Raw genomic sequence first — 21,824 nt, 5'->3', positions numbered from 1 at the left:
ATTTTTAAGAGAATGCCTTCCATTAATACTTGTGTAATCTTTTAAAATGTCAGCAAGTTATTAAATGATATGCACAGTATGATTCCATTGTGTTATTTCAGGAAGGAACACATGCTGACCCGTTAGAAGAGCATCCCAGGCGAGCTGCCGCTGTGCGCACCTTCCTTCCTCAGCACCAGCCTCACCCAGCATCTATTGTCTCCATGCACAGAATTTTTAACCTGGAGCAGAGAAAAGTCGTGACCAGGGGAGGGGCAGAAATAGAGAGAAGAGAGGGATGAAAGGCACGCACTGGTCCTGCTCCGGGTTCTCTGGACAGACCAGAGCCCCCTAAAGGAGCCAATAAAACTGTCCAAGGGTCTTAGTGAGCCTGTAGGCTTAACAAGCAGAAGGCGAGTGACAACGTGAGACACGGAGCTGGGAGGAGGCCCCCGTCCCCACTGCTGTCCCGAACACAACACCTAAACCCCTTCAGGCGCCTCCAAGGATGGGCAGCTGTGAGTTTCCGGGGACAGCATCCTCGGCGGGGAGAATGTTGGCATTCTCATGATGTAGTGACGGCAGAGAAGAGCGGGAAAAGGAGCAGAAGAGTGAGGGGAATTCAGAGGAAGCCCAGAAACAGGTCACAGCCCGAGGGACACTTCCAAGCACCCTCCAGAGGGTCCAGAAATTCACTAGGGGGACCTTCTGAAGTGAGACTGAAATCTGCTTCCACACAGAATGGGGACATCCAGCCAGGAGACATTGAGTGAAACGTGTGAAAACAGCCACAGAACTGTTAACAGAAGCCTCAGAGGTCACGAGAAATCCAAGCTGCATCCATTTCTTAGGGTCTTGGTACGTATATTTTTTAAAGATTTTTTTTTATTTTTCCTTTTTCTCCCCAAAGCCCCCTAGTACATAGTTGTGTATTTTTAGTTGTTGGTCCTTCTAGTTGTGGCATCTGGGACGCCACCTCACCGAGGCCTGATGAGCGGTGTCATGTCTGCGCCCAGGACTCGAACCAGGGAAACCCCGTCGAACCAGGGAAACCGCAGGCTGCCCAAGCAGAGCCCACGAACTTAACCACTCAGCCACAGGGCCGGCTCCAATATATTTTTTAAATGTACAAAATCAGGGTTACTGAAATTTGGTACATGTTAAATAGTCAATCCTGTTAGTGCATCTTTGTATCCATGAAATTTCACTTGGCGATAATGAAAGAGCCTAAATTCAAGATCCTGTTCTACTGTAACGTCCAGGCCCAGAGGTCTGCCTGGGGGAACGTAATAAAAGACTGGAAGGTTAGATTTCAAAACGTGACTGCGGTCCTCTCTCTGGGTGCCACTAGCAATTCATTACTGTTGTTTATTTGTGGGTTAGGATTTTTCTACAATGAATATATATATTATTTTGTGCAAGAATATATAATTTAGATAAACGCATGTGCCTAGTGCCTTCAAAAGAGAGAAAAGGCCTGCCTGGCACTGCCACCCTCCCCTGTGACAGGCCTCGCAGGGGATCCAGAAGTCTCATGATGACCCAAGACTGGCACAGGCGGGTGACGTGGATGGAATACATCACACAAGCCTCGTGCGTGACAACTGCCCAGATGCGGTGTTCTCGCTGGAAGAGAGCCTCGTCTCCTGCCCAACATGCACCTGTCTGGGTGTCCCCCGCACTCTGTCCTTTCTCCTCCCCTACCTTGTGCTGGCTCCTCCAGGCCCTCTCTGTGTCCCTAGGCCGGACCAGCCACCTCCACAAAGGCCTCTGGGCACCTAGTCTACTGTCATTCTTTTTATTTAAAATGCTAATTTGTTCAACATAAGTATTTAAAACCTACTGTAATATTTTAAAAGCTTGTTTCGCATTACTTTAGGATAGCACGTCGGGCGCCTGGGAAGATAGAAAGGGCGCTTCTCCACCTTGGAGGCCCTGCCGCCATCAGGGAGAGCGGGGATGCAGGGTTCTTCCCAACACCAGGGACACTTGTCTGCCCATCTACCGCACGTCATGGGACAGCGGCTCCTCGTCTTTGGAGTCTTCACGGCCTCTGTGCGCTCTGGGGTTCGTTACTCAGCCCTCTCTGAGCCACAGTTTGCCCCTCTCTAGAATGAGGACAGCAACACGCCCTCTTCACAGCATTAATGAGTTGATGTAAGCGTCCGGAACCGTACCTGGCACAGAGTAAGCGCTAAAGAAGAGTTGGCTGTGATAATCCGTCCAAGCTCTGACCTTCCCAGCGGCCTGGAGGGCAGGGGCGGCGGTGACTGTTGGGTTCACCCAGCCCCTGGGCAGCGCCCACACGTGGGGGCCACACTAAACGCTGGCGGCCGCGCCTGAGGCCGAGGCCGGCCGGGAGGGGACGGGGACGGGGACGGGGCCTCCCCACCCCGGGGGGCGCGGCGGGGGGCCGCGGGCTCACCGATCTCCACCTCCACCTCCTCGGGCACCACCACGCGGTAGAAGAAGAGCGTGGAGGCGCCCTCCTCGTCGCTGGCCTGGTTGAGGAAGTGCAGGATGAGGTCCTCGCCTGCGCCGTCGTCGCGGTTCAGCAGGTCCTCGAAGAGTTTGGGGTCGCTGAGGCCGAAGGCGGTGTACACGCGGTCGCGCATCCACACCACCCGCAGGTCGTCCATGGCGCCGCGCAGGGCCGGGCCGCGCCGGGGAGCCGAGCGCCCGGCGGGCGTCCCTGGCAACGGCGTCCCTAGCAACGGGCGCCCCGGCAACGGTCGCCCCGGGCGCGGGGCCGCACAGTCCCCGGCGCCCCCGCACCCGGTCCCCGCGCTCGCAGGGGCGCGAACCAGGACCCCTGAGGGCGGGGGCTCCCCCCCCCCGACGTGGCCCAGCCTTCCCCGAGCCGAGCGGGCGGCCGCGCGCACGCCGCTGGGACGAGGGGCGCGTGTTCCGCCAGGAGCCGGGGTCGCGGTGCGCGCCGCCTCCTGTAACTCCACCGCCACCCTGTCTGCCGGCATCCTGCCCATTTTGTCGATAAGGAAACGAGGCAAGAGAGGCGGCAAGACGGGGTCGCAAGACCTCCGCGGTGGCAGAGGCAGAGCGGGAGGCGAGGCAGCCTGTGCCTGCAAGGGCGTCGGAAGAGCAAATACGCCGCGAAGTCAGCTCCAAGAAGGGACAAGTTCCTCTTGGTTTACGGGATCAAAGAAGGGGCCCGGTGCTCCGGGTTTCTAGCCAAGCCAGGGCATAATAAAGCAAAACACCCACGTTTTAAAAATATAGATATATTTATTTTTCATTAGTAAAAGGAAGTCCAATACTGATAGAAAGATGTAAGCTTGTGCTTCCATGCGTTTGAGGAGCTGTAATTGCTCACTGTCGTCTCCCCTCACAGAGTTGAGAGTTGAGCCCCAGACTACCAGGCTGACCCTGGGAACTCAAACTTCTTGTTGGGTTTTCCCATCAAGGAACAAATGGAATGTTCTAAATATTTCTTAAAATTCTAAACCAAAGCTCAGCATCAATGTTCTGGCTGTTGGAAAACTATTACACCAAACTGCCTTATTTCCATCATCTTGAATTAAGATTTCTTAATAACCTTGATGGAGATATACCAGATGGCACGCAAGCAAACCTGGCTTTAAAATTTTAATAAAGAAATTTATTGTTTTTGAATACAGACTGCAGAACAGTTGTAGAAGTCATTTTTTGTTTTTGTTTTCCAAAATGAATCAGGCTCTCAAATGTACTTCGTAAACATCGTAAGAGATACCTATGCTATAGATAATTCTATGCCTTGTTCAATTACTGCAGATTGAAAAATGAGACCAGACTGCTGTTATAAAATGTCCATTCCAGAAATTAGGACAGAGCAGCCTCAGTGAAAGGTGAGTCTTCAAAGTCTCATCCATAATGAATGGAAAGTCCACAGGGCTCACCATGACCCCCATGGGAACACACTTCACTGCTTAACTGATGTCATCGAAAGGACGTTCTTCACCCTTGCAGGATGAAATCACATTCTATTTTACTGAAGAAATCCCTTGGATTTTTATTTTAGGACTCCATTAACATATTGAATGAAAACTGGAAAATGTGGATGACATTTATCTTTAGGAAAATAAACATATTTAGCATCATTCAGACAACTGACCATTTTTCCTCTGGTTATTTGCTAGCAAGGAAATGAAGTCTGTCTTAAAAAATATATACATAATTAGTTCTACTAAATTGCTAAAAACAAAACAGAGCGACCGCTCTGATAACATGACACTGGACATAAAATTAGTCCTGGGAACTAACAGACACTACCAAACGATATTTCTAGAGAGTTCTTTCACAAACGTTAAGACTATTAATTCATTTTTTAATATAACTACATTCTACATAACTACTACATAGGTTTCAACTGAAAAAGGACTCTTCACTCTCTGTTCTTATAACTAACTCCCTGATAAGAGGTGTTAATTAGAATTAAAAAGTGGCCCCCACGACAGTCACCACTGGAGGCAGTAAAGCATGCCAGCAGACACTGTATGTTTGTTGTTTACTAATCCAGTTCACAGGGCCCTGAAATCGGGAGCTTCCTGGGGATGAATCAGTTACCATTTTATTACAACAGATCCTTGGAGTAAAGTAATAAAAATGACACCTTGCAAGGTACAAGTGTGAAACATGGACAGCATTCTTTGGATTTTGTATCTGCCCGACAAAAATGTCCACTATTCCACCTTTCTGGGGAAACTTAACTTTGAGAGCAGAATCATCTTCCAGGGTTTCATCAGCATCATTTTATGTTTGACATCTTAATATAAGAGACAAAACCCAGTAATTCCAAACTGGCTTTGGGTACCATCTCATGGAGGAGCAGGGTGGGACATTTACTACAACGAAAAAGGTTTAGTGTCAGAGTCACAGTTATGTTGTGATGTTCAGTTCACGCCTCTCACAAACAGGCATTGAAATTTCCTAAAAAGATACGCTCAAACTCAGTGCTGCCATAATCTTAGCTTGTAAGGAAAATTCCTAACTCTCTACCAGTAGCCGGGGTGAAGGAGCATGGTGACAACCAGGCCTTCTCGTGTGTGTTACTCAAAATGTTAACAATGTGAAAACACTGCAGGTATCTTTTTGAAAATAATTACCTAAAATCAATTACAGTGAAATGTAAAAAAGGAACATAATTTTTAAGACTTTAGAACAGATCACAATGTTCAATAGGACTGACTCAAATTCATTGAAAACTAAATTGTCAGGTGAAAAGATGAATTTAAACCAAAGATTATAAATGAATGGCTTAGTTAAGAATTAGTTTTCAACTGAGCTAAATAGTGTTTGAAAGTTTAAATTAATTCTAAATGCCTTTATCAGACCTTTATTTAGAATTAATATTAATTGAAAGTAAAAAATTACAATGATACTGTTCTCAAGGACAGGTGCAATCTCTTCATGGAAAAACATCTTAATTTATATTTTGTTATAAAAATATACAAAATACTACTTTCTACCTTCCCTTCACTCAACATGTTTAAACCCCTTTCGGTTCAATAGCATCAGCCAAGCTGGTCACTAAGTTCAAATCATATCCATGTTATATCTTCCACAGTCACTCTGGGTTTAAGGCTCAGTGTAGAGTTTACCTTTCCAAATATACAATTATCATAATTGGTTTTATGTAAGGATAACAGGATAAGAGTCTTTAAAAAAATATACAAGTGAACAACCATTTGTTGTATGTTATTTTATCCCATTTTCCCTAATTATTAAAACAAGACAAAACTGTAGAAACAATCGCCTACTTGTAATTCTAGATAGCATACGATAAAAAATGTTCACACACTTTTAGTCAAGCAGAAAACGTGAATCTTTTGATTACCTGTCAAATTAAATTTTTACAAAAACTATACTTAACTTCAGCTGTTGGAAAATATTATCTGACAACTTCAGGTGACAGAATAACTCTTTGCTTTTTTTTTTAATAAGGTGAAAAAGAACCAAGTTTCCAAGACCATTTTCAACCAGCCATTCAAAATTGACTTCTCTCTACAAGCCGATATTTTTAAAAATAACTTTAACATAACTTTTGGCATTAACTTACATTTGCTCATCAAAAAACTGAAAGAAATTTATATATCTGAAATTGATAAACTTTACAAAACATTTAACAAATGAGGAAGAGGTATATCTTACAGAATTATTTGGCGGTATCATAAGGCAATCAATTTAGACAGAGTTTTTCCTATTGTAAATTTGACATAAGCGAAATTCTATAACATGATAATTCTCCATAAATCTGAAACTTGTTGGATCCAGCAACACGATCATGCCATGTCATCACTGAACTTGGATGAAAGGAGTCTGAATGAGAAAGGAACAAATTTGGTGCCTGCACCAACATAGAATTTGTTCTGAAATTCTACCCTAAAAAAAAAAAAATTCCACGTATTAATGAAAGATTGTGAATAACATTTCCTACGTTTCTTAAAAGTACATTTGTAAGTTAAAAAAAGAAAAGTTCCCGGGCTGAAGTTGCTTCATGCCACACATGCTCTTGGCACAAATATGTTGACTCAGATAACATCCACACACACACAGCGCCCAATGTTGGCTTTCTCAGGAAAGACACACTAACACATCATGCCAACCACACACCACAGACACACCAAGTGCTAAGAGCCACTCCACCTCGGGAACTGGATATGAGACAAGTGATCTGAGCACTACTGTAAAACGTTACAAAATATGTACCAAGTGTTTTACAATAAGATAAAGCGACCTGCCAGACCCACAGTGAACTGAAGGAACGAAACACACAGAATCACTTGGCACGCACAAACTTGCTTTCACTTGTCTGTACAAAGGTTCAGAAACAAAATACAGCTTTACTCAGGGGATCTGAACACAGATGCCAACGTTAGGAACAGAAGAACTGACCTAAACGAAGCACTAGATTTTTGTGGGGGTTATGTTTATGGGGAGGGGTTAGATTTCTTAAAATAACAGTCCCAAAGCTCAATTTCAAACTCACCAATGGAGGCGTATGGCGTGAAGGAATGCAGAAAGCCCTTCCATGATCAAAAGGATGAAAATTGTCAAAACTGCAAAGAGCGCAATAACCGGGAGGAGCAGCAAGACTCCGTAGGTGGTGTCCACGCGGAGGCCCACTCGCATCAGCATGGCCCACAGGACATCAGACAACTCTGCAAAGGAATCCTGCTGCAGTTACCTTCTGTTTACAGCCCACGGGTCACTTCACTTAGCTAGCTGGACCGGTTTCCTTCTGACAACGCTGAATTGTTATCCATAAAATAATACACACACCTACATAATACATTCGTAATCTGCTTCTTGTGTAAAAGGTAAGCAGCGCCGTCACTACCTCAAACACTGAGGAAGGCTTGGCACACCCGAAAAATCACAGGCCTGCCTCCTGACAAGAGACCTGGACCGGCTCTGGCCCAAGGCAGCATAGGGCCAGGCGGCGGGAGGCTCGGCGTCTAGTCCTGGCTCTGCCCTAACTGACCAGCTGGGTGATCCTGTGTGAGCAGTGACCCTCACTGGGCTTCAGTCTCCGCCTCTGTAAAACGAGGCTGATGGACCAGGCTCCCCTCCAGCCAGAAACTCCAGACTTTTGCCTGTGCTTATAAAAATAGCAGGGTAATAAGAATAAGTCTTAAAAGTCTCTATCATCTGGTGGCTCTCACAAGTACGGGCAATCTTTGCTTTGCGCAGCAGTGCAGGAGCACAACAATGGCCGTGCAATCAGAACTGTCCAAAGCATCCTGAATAATCACCTGGGAAAAATTACAATTGTTCTGGGACCTTTAAAAATTTTTGTCAAAACATTAAAAACTCTCGTACTGTCAGTTATCAATGCACAGAGAAATGAAAAAAAACAGTCAATCTATTTTTAGAACATTAGAAACATTGAGTATTAAATTGTTGGGGGCTTTTTGGTTAAGAAAAAACTTATCAACGGAAGTCTGAACAGTGCTTGCCTTCTCCTCATGTAACCTGGGCAGGTCGGGCACCCTGACACAGAGCAAGCACCTTTTCTCATACTAAGCAAATTACCATATTTTTTTCTCAGTTTGTATCACTTCCAACAGTGAATCCGTTGCACCTTGTGTCCTGAAACTCCCCCTAGAGCTGCCACGGCATCACTCTTCCGGGACACCTGCCTCTTCATCATCACAACCACTTTGCTCATTTATATCGATAGATGTGCTTCACCAAGTTCCTCTGGCTGCAAATTTATTCTCAAAGGGCAGCAGAGTGAACACTCCCCGAGTCAGCTATTTCTTCTGTAACTCCATTCACATTCAATTCCCGTTTCACTTCCAGCGTTACCGCTTTTTGTTTCTCTGCTGCACTTTCATGTTTGTTGGCCAATTCCCTCATTCGATTGGCCATTTGTAAATGCCACACGGGTTTATCACTGGCCCACGAGGAGGCAAACGGCACCACGCGCTTTGCTGTCGGTGCATGAACTGAACAGCAGATGCACGAGACCAATCGCCACCAGGCTTTGAAAGAAGTGATGTGATCCGTCACTGACGGTGACGTGCACATGTGCCATTTACACAGTGAGGTGTGGACTAAAGAGCTTCACACACACACTCACAGTGAGCATACTGTGGTAACTCAAATCTGCACCGTGCTGTCGGGGACTAAACCGCGGTGCTGAAACTTGCGCATCGTCAGAACAGGTGAAGGGGGGACGCCTCTGATCGAAACGACTCATTAGCGTTGTTCTAGGACTTGCTTGACCCCAGAAAATAGTCACACTTGGTAAGGCAGGATTGAATGCAATAACAGTAATGACAAAACAATAATGGTAACGGCAGAGTGAGAGCGTCTATGCCAGAGGTCCCCAAGCCTTCTTGGTTCTCAAAGCCCCTTATGTCTGAGTAATTTTTCACAGCAGCCCCAGGTCAAAAGAAATACCCAGGAGAGCTGTGCACTCAGTAGTTAAGTTCAAACAACTCAATAGCACTAGTTCACACAGCGTCTGAAAGGTGCTGTTTCCCGCAAAAATGTCAGATGTCCCACAAGGCCCGCGGGGGTCACGGTGCACCGCCTGTGCGCCCTCAGCGCAGCCTGCGAACTGCAGGTCTAAGCAGAAACTCACGTGCATGAGCCAAGCTGAGCGCCCAGAGCCTCAGGTATGACGCCGTGTTGGAGATGCATCCCAGACAGTACTCGATGGAATGGATCACTTGGGTCATTAGGATTTCTCCAAAATTGAACTGAGAGAGATTACACAACACGTGTTAGATTCAGTATGTTACAGGCGCACTTCACAGATTAAACGAGTGTTCCAGTTTCAGGATTACAAGGACAGAACTGCTCCTGGACTACCGGTGAGAACACACTGGAGTGTGAAGAACAGTGAGTCACAAGATCTGAGTTCTACTCACGGCTCTGCCACTAACCGGCCGTATGACCTACAGAACTCACCACCTGCTTCCACTCGAGCCTCAGCGTCTCAGACGTAAACTGAGGGGTGGACTAGAACTGTGACTGCCATGACCCCAGATGGCCCAGTCAGATTCCTGAGCTGGGCTTAGTAACTACAAACATCTAATGAAAAAATAGACATTCACCAACCACACGATGAGAAGACTATTAAGAAAGGTATGTGTTTAACAGGTAAGAGCACTCTAAACACAAGTGTGACGAGCGAGATCAGACACGGGCTCCCTCACAGGGAAAGGCTGCACACACCGGGCAAGATGCCCTAATGTCCCATCCAGCTCTGCATTTTGTTTTTTTATGATCCCATGAATTATTCATTGTCCCAAATTAAAACACTAAATTACATAACAATTACAAAATGTTGATTACGAGAAATTCTGTTTAGTTCTTACTGGTTAGCCAAGTAAAGCTGCCAAGAAAAGAGCAGCGGACACGCTCTGCTCTGTCTGCCCAGGACTGTCCCTCCCTTCCTTAGGGGGAACTGAGTCTTCCCCCATCTAACCCTGACCCCTCACCACAGTTGTTATGGGCTGAACTGTGTTCCCCCAAAACATGTATGTTATAGTCCTAACCCCCAATGTGACTATGTTTGGAGACAGGGCCTTTAAGAAGGTAATTAAGGCTAACTGAGGTCATAAGAGTGGGGACCTAATCCCATAGGACCGTATCCCTATAGGAAGGGGAAGACACCCAGAGATGCACGCACACAGGGAAAAGCCCGTGCGAAGACACAGTGAGAAGGCAGCCATCCACAGCCAAGGAAGGAGGCTTCAGGAGAAACCAACCCTGCCAACATCATGACGTTGGACTTCCAGCCTCCAGAACTCTGAGAAATAAATTTCTGTGGTACGGCAGCTTGTGCAGATCACTACAGCAGTCACTGGTCCAGGGATGGCCAGCGGCCCTAGCCAGGCCAATCGCAGTAATTCCTGGGGTTTTTCCTAACAGTAACAAGCAGCTACATGTGCTTTTCTCTCTGATTGAAATACTGAAGAAAATAAGCTCAGGGCTAGCTGTGGCCATGGCTCCAACATCGTGGGGCCAACAGGCTTCAGACTCTGAAGCAGACTTGCACAGAAAAACCCCTCCAGGCCTCTGGGAATCGGAGATCCAGACACTGACCATCCTGAGGCCAACTCCGGCCGTTCTGACCGGAGCCGGGAGGTTCCGCCCGACACAGTGTGAACCGGGCTCCTTCTCCAACCACAGAAAAGTTCTTGCTGAGACGAGAATCTTTCGAAAGCAACATGCGTGGCACCGTAAGTCACTTAATATCACAGCTTGTAATGTTAACTCCATAAATCTCATCATAAAACTGACACAACAAAATGTTAACCCAAACCCTCATATTATAATGGCAATTCTATGACCAAAACAGCATTTGGAGAGTTTGAGTAGCAGTTGTTTTTCCTTTTAAGGTTATTATTATCATTCTTATCATGAGGATCAACTCTATGAAAGCTTGGTTACCATCTAATGTTATCACAGTAACTGAGCAGATTACCTCCTCACACGTCACTTCTCTGCATCCGTCCTCCATTTGGTGATTTCCCTCTTCTATGTCTTGGCTGCCCAGCAATGAAACCTCCTCCTCGCTGTCTTTCCTTACAAGTGTGTAACCACTCTAACAACGACCAAAAGAGGACAGAGTCAACACCTGTACACCAAAGGGTGTCACAAAACCAGGGATGGAGCCCCTCCGTTTCTCTTAACGACTCAGCTCTTCAGGAATAAATAAGTTCTTTAAAAGAAAATGAGCACTTCATCCCCATTGGGATGGCTATTATAAAAAAACAGAAAATAACGAGTGTTGGCTAGGGCGTAGAGAACTTGGAACCCCGTGCACTGGTGGTGGGGACGCACGACGGCGCAGCCGCTGTGGGAACCAGTCTGGCGCTTCCTCGAACAGTTAAACACAGAGTCACCCTCTGACCCAGCAGTTCCACTTCTGGGTACGCACCCAAAAGGACTGCAAGCTGGGCCTCAGACAGATCTCTGTGCGCCCGTGTTCACAGCAGCATTATTCACATCAGCCAAAGGTGGAGACGGCCCGAGTGTCCACTGACGGCTGAGCTGATAAGTGAAATGTGGTCTGTCCTCGCAGTGAATGAACATTAATCAGTCTTAAAAAGCAAGGAAATTCTGACACCTGCTACAACATAGATGAAGCCTGAGGACATTATGCTGAGTGGAAGAAGCCAGACACAAAAGACAAATACTGTATGATTCTACTTGTATGTGGTCCCTAAAGTAGTCAGATTCATAGAGACAGAAAGGAGAATGGAGGCTACCAGGGGCCGAGTGAGGGGAAGGAGGAGTTGGTGTTTAATGGGGACAAAGTCTCAGTTCAGGAAGATAAAAAAGTTCTGGAGATGGATGGTGATAATGGTTGCACAACAACGTGAATATTCTTAATGCCACTGAACTAGACACTTAAAAATGGTTAAAATGGAAAATTTATGTTACGTATATTTTACCACAATTTTTAAAAAAGAAATAAAATGAGAAACTAGATACACAACAGTTTGGAAAGAAACTTAACAAAATGGTAATACTGGTTATAACTGGGTGACAGAACTTAAGGGCACTATTTTCTATATTTTCCACATTTTCTATAATTTAGTTATATTATTTAAATAAAAAAGACACTTTAAAGACCAAAAATCAAGAGGCGAGACTAAGGAAGGAAATCGCTGTAATGACAACACGCCAGACTGAAGGCTCTCGTCCTGACTCCTGCCAGGCGCTGTGCGCTCCGGCAGGGCCTGCTTCCCCGCGCCCCAACACCGCGGGCTCCGGGCATGCCACTTCTGCGGAGCTGGCGACACCACAGCTCTAAGTAAAGGAAGCTTGGGCTCTTCAACCCAGGGGCTGGCACCCTCTGCAAGGTGTTTCCCTTATCAAACCTTTTCTGAGTGAACAGAGACTCTGCTCCCCCTCGACAAGCAGCGGCCAGACGCACACTTACCCTGCTCACGCCAAAGCAGCTCCGCCCGTTGTGCAGCCACAACAAAAAAAGAGGCTTTCCCAAGAAGAGAACGGGGACGGACAACGCTGTGACCACCAGCAACAGTCTCTGGACGTGCTCCTGTGGGCACGGGAGGGAGGAAGTCCATTAAAACGCAAAGACGTGCAGAGAGTGTCATCAGTATCCTTCATTAAACAAGTCAAAGTCAAGGAGAATGGCTCTTTATCAACAAGGAACATAAAGGGAATACGAGTCCGATTCTATTTGCCAGTGGATCGTTTCCTAAACTCACAGCTGAATTCTAGAACTGATCATGACACTCATGACACGGTGGTAAAATACAATTCTGCTGAGACCAGTCGGAATTTGTAGGAAATTTCTCAAGAGTCAAACTCCAGCTAAAAATTTTCTGAAAACACTGTAAATGAGAAAATACAAACAGAAGCTATACATTTTTTAAATTCTGGGCTGCTTTTCGTTTTTGTTTGTTCATTATACAGACGACTTGAGGAATGGGAGCATGGAGTAACACGCAGCAAGTGGGTTTATTTCTACACAGGAAAAATACCGAAGCAGCATTCAGAACAAAGCTAAAAACATTTTCTTAAAAAGGGAGATTTGCAGTTACTTAAAAATAAATCAAGAGCAAAGCATACTCATGCTTCTGCAGCCGCTGCAGTCTGTGTGGTTTTAAAGGATCTGGAGGCGGCCCTTAAACAAACCCGCCGGCACTGCAGTGTCCCCTGCTTATTGTTCTCTGCAGCCGTCCCCACGTTAAACACAGGTTCCCAGAGCCAAGGCACGACTCCGGGATGTGGTGGTACTATCTACGTCTTAGCATCTCACACCACACCACCAATATGATTCACCCCTGAAAAGCCGAGAAAAGGAGGGGCCACACACAGAGTCACACCAGAAGTTGCGAGCAGTGCAGTCAGGTAAACGCGGCTAAAATCCGGGCCCCGCTGGCAGCTAGCAGCCAGGCCTGCCCTGAGCCACCAGGCTGGACACCGCCTACCTCAGGGGTCAAGGAAAGGGCATTTTCAGACATGCAGCAGGTGCTAAGTAAAGGTAGCTCCCTTCATTGATCTTTCTGTCCATAGCCCCACTGCACTCCTTTTTGTATTTATCTGATCTATGTTATTCTGGAAAGGTTCAACAAAATAATGATAAAATTTAATTTTTAAAAATCATGAACAGGAGAACTATAAATGGAAGTAGAAACTCAAATACAGGACGCACACACGCAGCTACAAACGAAGCCCACAGTTCCGTAAGCGAGCTTCAAACCTGACTGGAAACCTGCCACAGTCAACGGATGGGAAAACCAAACCAAATGCTCCATTTCAAGGTCAACAAGATTTAAAAGGACACAAATCACGGCTCCGGAGAACACGGGTTCTGACAGTAATGACAGACTGGGTTTCTCCCTACCCTCCAACATTGTGCAATGTGACAGGCACGTCTTCACTGTCGTCCTCAGGCAGGATGCTACAGCTCTCTACCCGGCACAGAGACCCTTGGCATAGCTACAGTCCTAGCTAGCATTTACTGAGCACGTGGTGGGTGACAGGCACTCTTCTAAGTACTTGGGACATAGTAACTCTATGCTATGAATTGGGTCCTATTTTTCTGCTATTTTATAGTTGAGGAAACTGAGGCACAGAGAAATTAAGTAATGTGTCAAATTTCCATTTCGAGGAAGTAGCAGAGCTGGGATGGCAAGCAGGGCAGTCAGCCTCAGAGCCCCCACTCTCAGCACCGGGCCACACTGTGGCTGAGGGGGCAAAACACAAACACACAATTACAGAAAAGCCATTTTTGGAGAGGGCCAGGGTGTGTGGTCCAGGTGCCGGTTCTCTGATGGCCTGGCTTAGTCAGAGATGATTTTAAAGACACTGGAGAAATGGGGGACGGGGCAGCCCCCAGGAACCCTGCAGGAACACATTTTCTTCCCACCAGTTTGCCGGCTACCGAGCGGCCCTGGGTCTAGACTACGCTGCCTGACCAGAGCCCCCAGGACGGCGCTCGGAGCAGGACGGCGTCCACGGCGCCCTCTTGCCATGGTACAGAGACAGAGAAAGCCCCTATGCGCCTGGGGGCCCGCGGAGGCACCTTTAATCATTCTACTGATCAAAATAAAAGGACGGGCAGGAAGGCTTGTTTCAGCTCGCAAGAGTGGAGAAGAGGATTACTTACCTGCCCTGGGTAAAGACCATTGGTTTCACTAGTCGGAAATAAGAACATGTTAATAAACTCAATCAGAATGCTAGGAGCAACTCTGGAGGTTTCTGCTGAATAAAGCAGCCACTTATAGACGATCATAAATATAAGGTGTCCAAATATGCAGAGCATGAAGAGAAGTTCTGGGATGGAAACCAAATAAATATTGAACTTCTTCCTGAAATGCCTAAGAAAAGAGAGTAACCGATCAACCCACGAACAAGACTGGACTCAGACAAAAAAGTAAAGAGCAAATTAATCTTAAATTCTTTATGACAAAGCCTACCCCAGCATAACATCCTTTGTCTTACGGTAACTCATAGTGGTGATTCAGATACATCCCTGAAGATAAGAGGTGTGAGGACAGTAGAAATGACTAGTGTGTCACTATCAGATCCAGGAAGAGAAAAACGATACTGTCTCCTCCTCCTAATATACTCGCTCTAATAAACAAACAAAAGGTTTCCTAATTTATAAAGTGAAAAAAGAATATGACAAAAATCACTTTTGGAAATAACTATGAATTTCCACGCTGCATGTTTCCCCCACTTGAATGTAAAGCCCATGATGAGGGACAAACGTTTCTGTCCTCCCAACTGCTCCGCCCCTAGAACCTGGAACAGCGCCTGGCACACACTCTGTCCTAATAAGTATTTGCTGAATGAATGAATCACTGAAACTGCCCCAAAACTACATCATCAGAAGGGAACCACGTAACACAGTTCACCACCACACTGGCTGCCTCTTACCGATACAGCCCACCCTCAAGAAGCAAGGTTTAAGGAATATCACACTCGGCTTACAAACACTGCTTAAAAATAAAAATCTGTACTTACAAGTGGTTAAATATTCCCAGAATGACTCCAAAAGTCATGTGAATAATTCCTAAAATCACAGACATCTTCATTTTGAAAGAGTTTAGAAAAGTGAGACGATTTGTGGCCAAGTTCCAAATCTAAAGACAAAACAAAGACAAACAAGAAATCTTTAACTTCCCCAACTGCCTTAGGATAAACGGGTGACACTGATGAAAGTTCCTGCCTTAAATCAAAAGGCAGCTGTAAATTTAAACAGAAAGCCACATGCCAACTTTCTTCAGGACGCCTTCAGTCTGAGAACCACTGATTTCCTTAAAGCAGGCCCACAGACTGTTAGGGAACAACTCCATCTTTACTACGGAGTTCAGGGGCTGCCAAATGAAACGACACCATGTTTAGGGACACAGGCCTGGGAAGCAACACGGAGTGGACAGCAGACAAGGAGCAGAGTTCAGGACCATGGGGGAGGGTCAGAAGGACACTGTCAAGGTCCTGGGGTCTCTCACCCTGAGCAGGGGACAAACGAGTTATACGTCTTATAACTTCACAACCACACTTTATACACTAACTTGTACGTATAGGTTATAATAAAGTTGAACTGCAAAAAAAAAAATTGAAAGCAGAAGTGCAGCAAGTGTCTGAGCTGTGCTGACAGTGACACAGGCCCCACGTGTGGGGCTGGCCTCCCCGGGGCCGCCCTGCCTCCAGGCCCCTCCAGCGACCCTCACTGCCCCCCTCTCTTACTCTGTGAAAAGCTAGTTCCTACAGCCCCCCTTCAGGGCGGGGCCTATTCGGACAGAAGGCTCATTCTTTCTAAGTGAAAAGAAGATTTCAGAATGAGGTATTTAGAGCTGGGAATTGGGTAAAAGGGAGGCCAGTCAACTTGACTGACACACACCTGGGAGAAGCTTGTTAAGCACGGCCATGCAGAGGAGTGAGGAGTGAAGGAGGGAGGAGGAGAGAAGGGAACACAGCCTGTGGAAACTGCCCACGGACTACACACAAAACATACAACACCAAAGTCTGTCTTTGAAGGTTAAGTTAAAAAAAGCTGGACATTCAACTACCTTCTGAGTAAAGAGGGGGAGAATACAAACATGTGTTTGTGTTTATTTGGCTATTTATAAAGAAACTTTGCAAGGAGACACAAGCGAGTGAGAACAGGGGTTCCCGGACGGGAGAAGGCTGGGAGCCGAGTGAGTGAGGACAGGACGGGAGGAGACTTTCCAGAAGACTTTGACCTTTCACATACAGAAAGTATATCCATGGATCCACGTATGAACCATTTGAATGCAATGCTGATTTTTAAAATTAAAGCAAAAAGAAGACAAAACCATGCCCCAATCTCTTCCTCCTCACACAAACAAAAAAAGCCCCAAACATTCTTCCTTGGTGCCTTTATTCAGAAACATTTCTTTCCTTAAAGCAAGGCCACACATTATTAAGGAATCTGGCTCCAAAATGCTGTACCTTAAAGAAAGTGTCATACAAGTTTTTTCAAGTTCCCAATTATACTAAGACTTATGGAAGAACATTAAACTCTACGAACAATGCAAAAAGACAAGGTTGAACAGACTGAGGTAACTCAGAGAGCTCACATACGGAATGCTAGACTTTCTTCATCCACTTTTCAGTTTTTCATACTGAACACAACTACATGACATCCCTCCAAAGCAATCTGAAGATCGTGTCTAAGCTCCCCATTTAAGGAAGACCCCTGACAGTCCAGGGAAACACTGCCTGGCCTCCTGGGAGCCAGCCTGCAGAGCCGTGGGCGGCAGGGTGGGGCAATCCCAGCCCCTGGGGGCCACTTCTTCAGATCCCTTCTCCCAACAGCTTCCCCCGTCAAACAACTACCTCCCTAAGCACCATGATAACCTCCAGCTCCCCTTCAGCTCTAAGATTCCACACTATTTCTTTCTAGAGCAAAGGGTAAAAAAAGAATTCACGTATACAAAGAGAAATTTACGAAACAGCATACATTTAACGACTCCTGAAGCGCCACTTTCCCCTAGAGTAGGACACGTCAGGAAGCATGAGAGCCTGTAGCCCCACCTCGCTGTGCGCTTCTCACACTCAGGTGCCGGCCTCAGCTCCCAGATGGACAGCTCGGCTTCACCTATAAACCAGCCGGACGCGGGGAGCACAGCGAGCCCTGAGGCCCAGGCGGGGACCCCCAGGCACTTCCCCTCGGTGTGAGCCTGTGACCCTGCTGAAGAGGCTGGGACACGGCCGACGGCTAAGCTAGGTGGCACCGCAGAGCAACCGAGATAACGGGAGGAAAAAGCGCACTCACAGGGTCGATGCCAAGCGGGTAGGGGCCGCGGAACACTCCAGGAATGCTTGGGTCCAGCTGCAAAACCCTGTTGTGCCTGACGACGCTGTCACTGTAACAGAAAGCAGGGTGAGAAGGCCCCGCGAGGAGCAGGAAGGGTCTCAGGGAGACGCTTCTCCTACCCAGAAGCCTGCCTGCCGATGGAACACTTACTTCCAAAGCACCATCTTCTTACGCTCCGACGGCGCGTGGGCGGCGCCGTACATGGCAGACACGTTCCACCCGGAGCCGAACAGGTTCACTGACTTGGAGAAGCAGTCGTTGTAGATGAGGCCCGTGTACACCGAGAAGAGCCCCATCAGCAGGAGGATGTACCGGCCGTTGAAAAACATTCGCATGATCTGTGAAGGCAAAGCGTGGTGAGCAACACAAGGCCCCTGGGAAAACATGCTAATGCGATCCAAACTCGCCTGGCGCCTTCTTAACCACTCCTCTCAGGGCTTCTCACAACAAGCCGACGTGACGGACGTCCTGTCACACGGAGATGGCAGACGCGCGCCTCGCACATCTCAGTCGGGCGGGTTATGGTTACTGCCAATAGCGAACATTTAAGAAACGTCCAGGGCCGGCCCCGTGGCCGAGTGGCCGGGTTGGAGCGCTCCGCTTTGGTGACCCAGGGTTTCACTGGTTCGGTCCTGAGCACGGACGTGGCACCGCTCATCAGGCCATGCTGAGGTGGTGTCCCACATGCCACAAGCAAAAGGACCCACAACTAAAATATACAACTGTGTACTGGGGGGCTTTGGGGAGAAAAAGGAAAAATCGAATCTTTAAAAAAAACAACCAAAAAACAGAAACGTCTCTCTTTAGTCAAACAGAAGACAACCAGTACCAACGTGCCCACCCAGAAACAAGGAGCTGGAGCGCTGGTGTTTTTACCTCTTGTGACTGACTGAGTCTGGGATGGTTTTCATTTAACACCAACAAGAGGGCAAACAGGAACATCACAAAGCCATGTCCAAAGTCTCCAAACATCACGGCGAACAGGAAGGGGAAGGTGACGATGGTGAAGAGAGCTGCAGGGGAGCGAGACGGGCTCAGCGCAAGGCAGGGCGCCGCCGGGACCCGCTCCAGAACTCTCGAGCGAGAACTGCCAGGTTAAAATCAACGCTTGACACTAAACGAGATGACAAAGCAGGGGCGGGGAGCCCACTTCTCCAAACATCTATTACATTCCTAAAGCAGTGAGGTATAACACCCCGAGACTCGTGAATTCAGACGTCCCACCTGGGTTCACCTCCCTGTAGCTCCCGACGCCGTAGGCATCCACGATGTTCTGGAAGCCCTCGGTGAATTTGTTGGTGCGGATCAGAGTCGGGGGTGTTTCTTTTGTTGGGATTATGTTCATAAATGAGGGGATTGTAGCACCGCTCTCTCTCTTTTACACAAAAAGAAAGAAAAAGAAAAAAGTTACTATCCCAGAGCTCTTCAACAAGCACTGGTTGCCTGCTACGGCCAGGCCCTGTGCGCGGCTACGTGGGGAAGGCTAACCCCGCTGAGAGGGTCAAGTACAGCAGGGGCGACGGAGGACCTGGGGAGGCTTCGGGGGGCAGCCCCAGGGGGCTGTGGTCCTGCGGGAGGAGTGAGGGCAAGGCTCAGGGCAGGGGAACAGAAGCGGGGGCCGGCATGGCAGGTGTGTGCACATATAAGTAGTCCCAGAATCAGCAACACAGAACTGAGATTTAACAGTTTATCTCTTAAAAACATTCAAGAGGAATTTAGAGACAGCTACCGTATTACCTAATGAAACCGAAAAACAGATAAGAATAAACCAAAATGTCCACATTTGTATGGCAAAATCATATATACAACTTCAACGTTCACAATTCTTCTGAAATTCATTATATTGATTTATAATGGGGAAAAAACCTTTTTAAATAAATAAAGTAAAACAGGTTGTTACCAGAGCAGTATATTTCCCAGTCCAATTATAGTTCTTCAAACACACACAGGTCAGGAGAGTCTGGGAAAATCCCTGATGGTGGCACAGCTTTGCATCTCCCCGAGTCCCCCCAGACAGAGCAACCAGACAGCAAAACCAAAGTCCCACGGACAACGGTTACAACCAACTCTGTCCCCACAGACCACAGAGCACACAAGAGTGGAGACGAACCACTCGAGGCTGCAGGACCTGCACCAGAGCAGCCTCAGACACGAGGAGGCGAAGGAGGCGGCGTGGCGTTTGAGAGACCTGAGGAAAGACATCCCAAAACAGCCAGACGCATTGCCCGGAAAGCATGGCAGGCCAACCCGAGAAAAGCGGCTGAATCCAGGAGGAGTTTTGTCCAGTGCAAGACGGGTAAGTGCAAGAGGTCCATGGGAGGCGTGGTGCGAAGGGGCCGCGGCAGTCCAGCCCCTGAACTCACGGGTCGGACCTGCCAGCGCGCCCTCTCCTGTCAGGGTCCCACACTCAGGAGAGACAGCTGGGAATGAAATCAGAACTGAGCAGGACAGCAACAAAGAGATAAGGATAGAGAAGGTCCAGAGAGAGGGAGAGAGGAGGTCTCAGGCCCAGGAGCCACTGCATTTTTGATCAGTGCTCCAAAATATTAAAAGAAAAAACTGTGAAGTTAAGAAAGCAACCCTGAACCTGCTTCCTCTTAAAAGTTTACACGTCCTACAAAACTAATTTCACATAAATATATGATGTATTCCATTATATGTAATATACAATTGCCTCAAGTATCTTAAACATGTTTCAGGAAACTAATTTCATTTAAAAATGATTGAAAGAAGGATGGAGGCCAAATCTTATATAAAGTTCTAGTAAGAAAGAGGACTAAGCATTATTATCCACACTCCTGTGGATAATGAAAGCACGCCACAAAGACACACCCACAAAATGGAAGAAAATTTAACCTATTTCAAAATCAGCTAAAAGAATTTTTTAAAAATACATGATATGAAAAAGCACACCAAATCAAAATTAGAAAGAGCTAGAAATATGATAAGAGAACTCAAGAAACAAGGAGAAATAGAAGAAAAAATTTATTTCAGAAATGAGACAAAACTAGAAGAAACTCAGAAGTGAAGAAAACTCCTAACAACGATGCTGTTAAGAGAAGGAGAAGGTGAAAAGAAAGGAAATTTTTACAAATCAAAAAGAAGGGAAGAGGGCCAGCCCCAATCACCTAGTGGTTAAGTTTGGCACGCTCCACTTTGGCGGCCAAGGTATGGTTCCCTGTCAGTAGCCATGCTGTGGTCACAGCTCACATACAAAAATAGGAAGATTGACAGTTGATGTTAGCTCAGGGCAAATCTTCCTCAGCAAATAAAAAAGAAAAGAAGACATGAAGAAAGACTAAAAGGATTCAAGGAAAAGTGACAAATATTGAAGATTAGCAAAGAAGGTTCAACTTAAGCATAATAGGAGGTCCTGAAGGAAAAAAATCAGAGCAAGAGAGTAGAACAAATACTAAACACTATAATTCAGGAGAACTCTTTTAAAAAAAAAACTATATATTAAAGGAACATATTGTATATCTGAGAATACCAAAACAGAATGGCCATATCAAGACATAGTCTAGTAAAATTATTGGTCTTTAAAGAAAAAGAAAAAATTCTTTGAGCACCTACAGCAAAAAAAAAAAGTCCATTACTTATAAGGAAAAGAAAATGAGATTAATACCAGGCTTTTTGTTAGACACTATGCCAGAACAAAACGGAGTAACATGTTTAAGACACCCATAGAAAACAAAAACAAAAATTATTTTAAATGAGCCAAGGATTTTATTTCCAAAAAACTAGCTTCCAATTACAAAGGCAAGAGACATATACTGTTGCCAGCCCATGAGGACCCAGGGACTATTGCTCCCTCGAGCCCCTGCCGAGGACGCTAGAGAGCCAGCTTCCCGCAGCCAAGATGGTGAGAGCCGTCAACACCAGTGTGGCGGTCTCTGCAGCCCCACCGTGCCCCCAGCATGGGCTGCCTGCCCTGAGCTCTGCGTCCAGCACCACCGTGCGCTCCCAGCCGACTGGATCTCACTGGAGCAAAAAGACATCGTCCAGACATCAGCCGAGCGGCAGGAACGGGCGATGCGGGGTGATCAGCTGGTTCTCGCCAACACTA

The 21,824-nt window shown here is 46.7% G+C and overlaps 2 protein-coding genes across 3 annotated transcripts in view; both read right to left on the bottom strand.

The window, feature by feature from the left end:
• DNAH10 (dynein axonemal heavy chain 10) overlaps window positions 1-2,676 on the bottom strand; it is a 137,770-nt gene extending 135,094 nt beyond the window's left edge. The window contains exon 1 of the mRNA XM_023647299.2: window positions 2,405-2,676. Within this exon, the coding sequence (XP_023503067.2) occupies window positions 2,405-2,618 (214 nt within the window). The 5' untranslated portion in view covers window positions 2,619-2,676. The remainder of the gene's footprint in view (window positions 1-2,404) is intronic.
• A 526-nt stretch (window positions 2,677-3,202) lies between these two features.
• ATP6V0A2 (ATPase H+ transporting V0 subunit a2) overlaps window positions 3,203-21,824 on the bottom strand; it is a 38,621-nt gene continuing 19,999 nt past the window's right edge. For both annotated transcript variants that reach the window (XM_023647301.2, XM_070220413.1), the window contains exons 10-20: window positions 18,983-19,133; window positions 18,635-18,771; window positions 17,909-18,096; window positions 17,717-17,807; window positions 15,439-15,557; window positions 14,579-14,789; window positions 12,380-12,499; window positions 10,916-11,035; window positions 9,065-9,182; window positions 6,962-7,133; window positions 3,203-6,354 (exon numbers count right to left, since the gene is read on the bottom strand). In XM_023647301.2, coding sequence (XP_023503069.1) covers window positions 6,255-6,354; window positions 6,962-7,133; window positions 9,065-9,182; window positions 10,916-11,035; window positions 12,380-12,499; window positions 14,579-14,789; window positions 15,439-15,557; window positions 17,717-17,807; window positions 17,909-18,096; window positions 18,635-18,771; window positions 18,983-19,133 — 1,527 coding nt within the window. In that variant the 3' untranslated portion in view covers window positions 3,203-6,254. The remainder of the gene's footprint in view (window positions 6,355-6,961; window positions 7,134-9,064; window positions 9,183-10,915; window positions 11,036-12,379; window positions 12,500-14,578; window positions 14,790-15,438; window positions 15,558-17,716; window positions 17,808-17,908; window positions 18,097-18,634; window positions 18,772-18,982; window positions 19,134-21,824) is intronic.

Source organism: Equus caballus, chromosome 8 (assembly GCF_041296265.1).
Source record: "Equus caballus isolate H_3958 breed thoroughbred chromosome 8, TB-T2T, whole genome shotgun sequence".
NCBI classification, from domain to species: domain Eukaryota; kingdom Metazoa; phylum Chordata; class Mammalia; order Perissodactyla; family Equidae; genus Equus; species Equus caballus.
The sequence above is the reverse complement of the archived record's forward strand: the minus strand, read 5'-3'. Positions and strand labels throughout refer to the sequence as shown.